We start from the raw sequence: 6,800 nt of genomic DNA, 5'->3' as shown, positions 1-6,800 counted from the left end.
GAAATGAAAGATTAAAAAGCATCTTTTCTATTGAGAATATAGAGTGAGGAATTTATTGTAACCCAGGAGAAGAGTACTGAACATGTGGCTTTTTAGCACTGATAATCCCTGAGGTATTGTGTATATTGATGATACTGCATATTGTTTTCATTTTTCTAACCTAAAAGGAAAATAGCAATTTCGGCATTATCTCAAAAGCATCTACCAGTCTGGCACAATACTGGAATATGGTAGGCATTCAATAAATACTAATGAAATTCAGTTAAATTTAAAGTAAAGATAAAAATGGTTTAAACTTTCTGGAATGAGCGTAATTATTATAAGAAACTTTGAATGAATGAGATATTTGGCCTTGAAGTTTATTCAAACTCCATGACCAAATCTCTCAAACTAGTTGTATTTCTCTGTACGTGATCCTTTCTCTCTTCATGGGATACCTTCACTTACTTGGCTAACTTCTCTCATTCTTCAAGACTTAGGTCAGGGATAGTCTTCCCTGGGAAGCCTTTTAAGATATACTTTGTGGTCTTACCTCCAGCCAGGAATTTGTGGCCTTCCAGTGTGCTGTCATATCCTTCTGTGCTTACAACAGCATATCTCTTATCACATTATGTAAAATAATGTTTACTTGCATAAAGTGTCTTCTGTACTCAAATGAATGTTGCGAATTGGGATAATTTCTTAGGAATCTAATAGTGTTTGAATATTCAAAAAGGTCAACGAATGGATGGAATAGTGCAAGTATAGAAATACTTAGAACAAAATTTTCCTGTTAGAGAGAAAAGAACACAAGAGAAAGCTATTCCCTGTCTTCTCAAAATAATTTCTAAGATGGTTCATATTGTGAGAGGCAGTTTGGCACAATAGAATCTGACAAGAGTGGCTTAGACTTATAAGTTTTTAAATATAGAAATAATTTAGGTCAATTAATTATTTCTTAGTGCTTCAGTTTTCACATCTGAAAAATGGGTGTGTAATGGCCCATTGTAGACACTCCACACATGTTATTTATAAATAGGACATTAGAAAATTCTTAGCAAATGAATGCCAATGGTATTTCCTCCATATATTTAAAAATGTATTATCAAGCTTACCTTTTCCTTCATCAAGGACATTGCCAGGGGCAGTCCATGAAAGTTGAATATGATCATCTTGAAATTTAGCCTCGAGGTCTGTAATTTTACTGGGTGGGAACACGTGAGTATGATCAGTAACAGGAGGAGCTCCTGATACAGTAAATGACCCACCAGAGGTTAGTCTGCTGAAATCTTCTAATTCGGCTTCTACCATGTCATCTTTGAGTTCAGATCTGGATGGGTTCAGTATAATTTTACCTAACAAAGAAAGTAATTTTGTAACTTTTGATATTGCCATATCTATCTTTTAGCTTGTACTCTCATCTTACAGCTGTAGAGGGTTAATATCAATTGATAGCAGACATAGAAAAAGTGACAGCTTTCAGTGGAAATAAAGCTTGTTTTACTGGTGTCATTTTAAAATTGATAAGGAGACACTATGCAATGTTAGAACTATCTTTTAACCTCCCTGTCTTTACTACTCGACTGTAAATTCTTTGAGGACAAGGATGGTGTCTTATTTACCTTTGTAGCTCCAGCATCCAGCACAACGTTTGCCAAATAGGAGATGCTTAATACATTTTTTCAATGTAAATTAAACGAACTGAGGCAGATATTGACAAAACATGTTGTAAGCATAGCCCAATGCTAGATTCATTAACCTAAATATGGTTTTGAAACATGCAGATGGTTTTATAACTAAATACTTGGGTTTTTCAGAGCACCTTATATTTTCAAAGCTTGACACATGTAATTTACCTAAACAAATGACACAGTTCAATTTTAAGGCTGCTTACCATTTTCAGTGTAGCCTGGTACATACAGAGCTTTGTTCTGTCGTTGTCTTAAACTTAGCCTAGATGTGTTTTTTCTTGCCTGGGCGAGTACTTTTAAACTGTATCTACCATTTCCACGGTAATCTTTAAAATATCTTGAGTAGATGCCATCATTCTTGATAGTATCTGCACCTTGATATCAAAATGTAATAATTAGCCAACCGAATAAAAATGACAGTCCCAACTGTTCATGGGTACTAATGATAGCAACCATTTTGAGAGATTGTATAGCACAGTGTATTAACCACTTGAACCCTGGAAGCAAACTGCTTAGGTTCAAAGCCTGGCTTGGTCACTTGCTAACCCCTGACTTTGGAAAAGTCCAATTCATGATAAGCATTTAATTCATATTAGCTATAGTTATTCCTAAAGGAATCTTAACAAAATGAGGAAAATATAACTAAACTAGAGAAAGCACATGCATGCAAACACTGGCATTAATGAAAATAGAATTCTACTCTTAAGTTCCATGGGAAAAGTAAAATTGTGCATAGAATTTAAAGAAGATAAATGTGCTCATGTTTATGCCTAGTCAAGATAACTGAGTAAAAAGTTTAAAAAACATTAAAATTAAATTTAATTCACTTAAAAACATGATTCATTAGCATACATAAGAAAGTTGACTTCTAAGTCATGTGACTGTAGTAGAATTCAGTGGAAGTTGATGCAGATTCTTATTACCTGCACCATTGTCCCAAAGCTCCATATAAGAGTTTTCAACATTAAAGTAGAAAAGAGCTCTTTGTGTCTGTGCTATGTTTGGCTTTAGAATGATTTTTTTCCTTGTATAATGATGATAAAAAGAAATATAGCTTTGAAAAATGCTATATGGGAAATGAAAGATTAAAAAGCATCTTTTCTATTGAGAATATAGAGTGAGGAATTTATTGTAACCCAGGAGAAGAGTACTGAACATGTGGCTTTTTAGCACTGATAATCCCTGAGGTATTGTGTATATTGATGATACTGCATATTGTTTTCATTTTTCTAACCTAAAAGGAAAATAGCAATTTCGGCATTATCTCAAAAGCATCTACCAGTCTGGCACAATACTGGAATATGGTAGGCATTCAATAAATACTAATGAAATTCAGTTAAATTTAAAGTAAAGATAAAAATGGTTTAAACTTTCTGGAATGAGCGTAATTATTATAAGAAACTTTGAATGAATGAGATATTTGGCCTTGAAGTTTATTCAAACTCCATGACCAAATCTCTCAAACTAGTTATATTTCTCTGTACGTGATCCTTTCTCTCTTCATGGGATACCTTCACTTACTTGGCTAACTTCTCTCATTCTTCAAGACTTAGGTCAGGGATAGTCTTCCCTGGGAAGCCTTTTAAGATATACTTTGTGGTCTTACCTCCAGCCAGGAATTTGTGGCCTTCCAGTGTGCTGTCATATCCTTCTGTGCTTACAACAGCATATCTCTTATCACATTATGTAAAATAATGTTTACTTGCATAAAGTGTCTTCTGTACTCAAATGAATGTTGCGAATTGGGATAATTTCTTAGGAATCTAATAGTGTTTGAATATTCAAAAAGGTCAACGAATGGATGGAATAGTGCAAGTATAGAAATACTTAGAACAAAATTTTCCTGTTAGAGAGAAAAGAACACAAGAGAAAGCTATTCCCTGTCTTCTCAAAATAATTTCTAAGATGGTTCATATTGTGAGAGGCAGTTTGGCACAATAGAATCTGACAAGAGTGGCTTAGACTTATAAGTTTTTAAATATAGAAATAATTTAGGTCAATTAATTATTTCTTAGTGCTTCAGTTTTCACATCTGAAAAATGGGTGTGTAATGGCCCATTGTAGACACTCCACACATGTTATTTATAAATAGGACATTAGAAAATTCTTAGCAAATGAATGCCAATGGTATTTCCTCCATATATTTAAAAATGTATTATCAAGCTTACCTTTTCCTTCATCAAGGACATTGCCAGGGGCAGTCCATGAAAGTTGAATATGATCATCTTGAAATTTAGCCTCGAGGTCTGTAATTTTACTGGGTGGGAACACGTGAGTATGATCAGTAACAGGAGGAGCTCCTGATACAGTAAATGACCCACCAGAGGTTAGTCTGCTGAAATCTTCTAATTCGGCTTCTACCATGTCATCTTTGAGTTCAGATCTGGATGGGTTCAGTATAATTTTACCTAACAAAGAAAGTAATTTTGTAACTTTTGATATTGCCATATCTATCTTTTAGCTTGTACTCTCATCTTACAGCTGTAGAGGGTTAATATCAATTGATAGCAGACATAGAAAAAGTGACAGCTTTCAGTGGAAATAAAGCTTGTTTTACTGGTGTCATTTTAAAATTGATAAGGAGACACTATGCAATGTTAGAACTATCTTTTAACCTCCCTGTCTTTACTACTCGACTGTAAATTCTTTGAGGACAAGGATGGTGTCTTATTTACCTTTGTAGCTCCAGCATCCAGCACAACGTTTGCCAAATAGGAGATGCTTAATACATTTTTTCAATGTAAATTAAACGAACTGAGGCAGATATTGACAAAACATGTTGTAAGCATAGCCCAATGCTAGATTCATTAACCTAAATATGGTTTTGAAACATGCAGATGGTTTTATAACTAAATACTTGGGTTTTTCAGAGCACCTTATATTTTCAAAGCTTGACACATGTAATTTACCTAAACAAATGACACAGTTCAATTTTAAGGCTGCTTACCATTTTCGGTGTAGCCTGGTACATACAGAGCTTTGTTCTGTCGTTGTCTTAAACTTAGCCTAGATGTGTTTTTTCTTGCCTGGGCGAGTACTTTTAAACTGTATCTACCATTTCCACGGTAATCTTTAAAATATCTTGAGTAGATGCCATCATTCTTGATAGTATCTGCACCTTGATATCAAAATGTAATAATTAGCCAACCGAATAAAAATGACAGTCCCAACTGTTCATGGGTACTAATGATAGCAACCATTTTGAGAGATTGTATAGCACAGTGTATTAACCACTTGAACCCTGGAAGCAAACTGCTTAGGTTCAAAGCCTGGCTTGGTCACTTGCTAACCCCTGACTTTGGAAAAGTCCAATTCATGATAAGCATTTAATTCATATTAGCTATAATTATTCCTAAAGGAATCTTAACAAAATGAGGAAAATATAACTAAACTAGAGAAAGCACATGCATGCAAACACTGGCATTAATGAAAATAGAATTCTACTCTTAAGTTCCATGGGAAAAGTAAAATTGTGCATAGAATTTAAAGAAGATAAATGTGCTCATGTTTATGCCTAGTCAAGATAACTGAGTAAAAAGTTTAAAAAACATTAAAATTAAATTTAATTCACTTAAAAACATGATTCATTAGCATACATAAGAAAGTTGACTTCTAAGTCATGTGACTGTAGTAGAATTCAGTGGAAGTTGATGCAGATTCTTATTACCTGCACCATTGTCCCAAAGCTCCAATATTCCTTGATGTCCATCTTCAGTTTCTATAACAGCTGTTACATTGACTCCCAGAACAGGCAAAAACCCTTGACTGACTTGTGCATAAACAATCATTGGGCTAGGGTAATGTGCTGTATCTTGACTCATGTGAGCAGTCGCAATTACTGGTGGAGTGGTAGGACTTCTTGCTCGAGAAGTCATAGTCACCGTTAGCATCTGAGAGTTGACATGATTATTTAGAAGGCTGTAAGTCCAAGTACCTGTCTGAAAATAAAAATATCTATTTGGGAGCCTTTGTAAAATTTTCCTACTCCATTGGGAATGTAAAATTATTTAAAACCTTAAGCAGAGTAATAGTAATGCTATTTAATATACAATTTTATAAGCTATTAAATAGTATGAATATAAATCCCTAATTATTTGGCTTCCTTTTTTAAATAATTTTTTTATTTTTCAATTATAGTTGTCATACAATATTATATTAGTTTCAGGTATACAACATGGTGATTAGACATTTATACATCTTACGAAATGTATAAATCTAGTACCCATCTGACAGCATACTTAGTTATAACAATATTATTGACTATATTCCTTATGCTATACTTTATATCCCCATGACTGTTTAACTACTAATTTGTACTTCTTAATCCCTTCCCCTTTTTCACCCACTCCCCAAAACCCCTTCCATCTGACAACCATCAAAATGTTCTCTATATCTATGACTTTGTTTCTGTTTTGTTTATTTGTTCTTTAGCTCCCACGTGTACAATCATATGACATTTGTCTTTCTCTGACTTATTCCATTCAGTGTAATATCCTCTAGGTCCATCCACATTGTTGCAGATGGCAAGATTTCATTCTTTTTTATGGATGAGAAATATTCCATTGTATATATGTACCACCTCTTCTTTATCGATTCATCTATTGAAGACACCCAGACTGCCTCCATATCTTGGCTATTGTAAGTAATGCTGCAATGAACATATGGATGTACATTTTCCTTCAAAGTAGTGTTTTGGGTTTGTTCGGATAAATACCCAGAAGTGGGATTACTGGGCCCTTCTTTGTCTCTAGTTATAGCTTTTGTTTTAAAGTCTATTTTTTCTAGTATAAGTATTGCTACCCCAGCTTTTGTTTGTTTGTTTCCATTTTTATGAAATATCTTTTTCCATCCCTTTACTTTCAGTCTATGTGTGTCTACTGATCTGAAGTGAGTCTTTAAGAGTAGGCAGTCTACAAGAGTAGGCAGCATCTGCAGGGGTCTTGTTTTATTATCCATTCAGACACTCTGTCTTTTGATTAGAGAATTTAATCCATTTACACTTAAAGAAATTATTGATAGATATATAGTTATTGCTATTTTATTATTCGTATTTTTAATTGTCTTCTTCTTGAAGAAGTCCTTCTACAGATTTGGTGGTGATGAACTCCTTTAGCTTTTTCTTATCTGGGA

The 6,800-nt window shown here is 33.9% G+C and overlaps 1 protein-coding gene across 1 annotated transcript in view; it reads right to left on the bottom strand.

The window, feature by feature from the left end:
- LOC105289084 (calcium-activated chloride channel regulator 1-like) overlaps positions 1 to 6,800 on the bottom strand; it is a 24,602-nt gene that overhangs the window by 2,940 nt on the left and 14,862 nt on the right. The window contains exons 11-13 of the mRNA XM_011355587.1: positions 5,338 to 5,608; positions 4,618 to 4,788; positions 3,839 to 4,078 (exon numbers count right to left, since the gene is read on the bottom strand). Of these exons, the coding sequence (XP_011353889.1) occupies positions 3,839 to 4,078; positions 4,618 to 4,788; positions 5,338 to 5,608 (682 nt within the window). The remainder of the gene's footprint in view (positions 1 to 3,838; positions 4,079 to 4,617; positions 4,789 to 5,337; positions 5,609 to 6,800) is intronic.

The sequence above is a fragment of the Pteropus vampyrus genome, unplaced genomic scaffold, assembly GCF_000151845.1.
Source record: "Pteropus vampyrus isolate Shadow unplaced genomic scaffold, Pvam_2.0 Scaffold22, whole genome shotgun sequence".
NCBI classification, from domain to species: domain Eukaryota; kingdom Metazoa; phylum Chordata; class Mammalia; order Chiroptera; family Pteropodidae; genus Pteropus; species Pteropus vampyrus.
The sequence above is the reverse complement of the archived record's forward strand: the minus strand, read 5'-3'. Positions and strand labels throughout refer to the sequence as shown.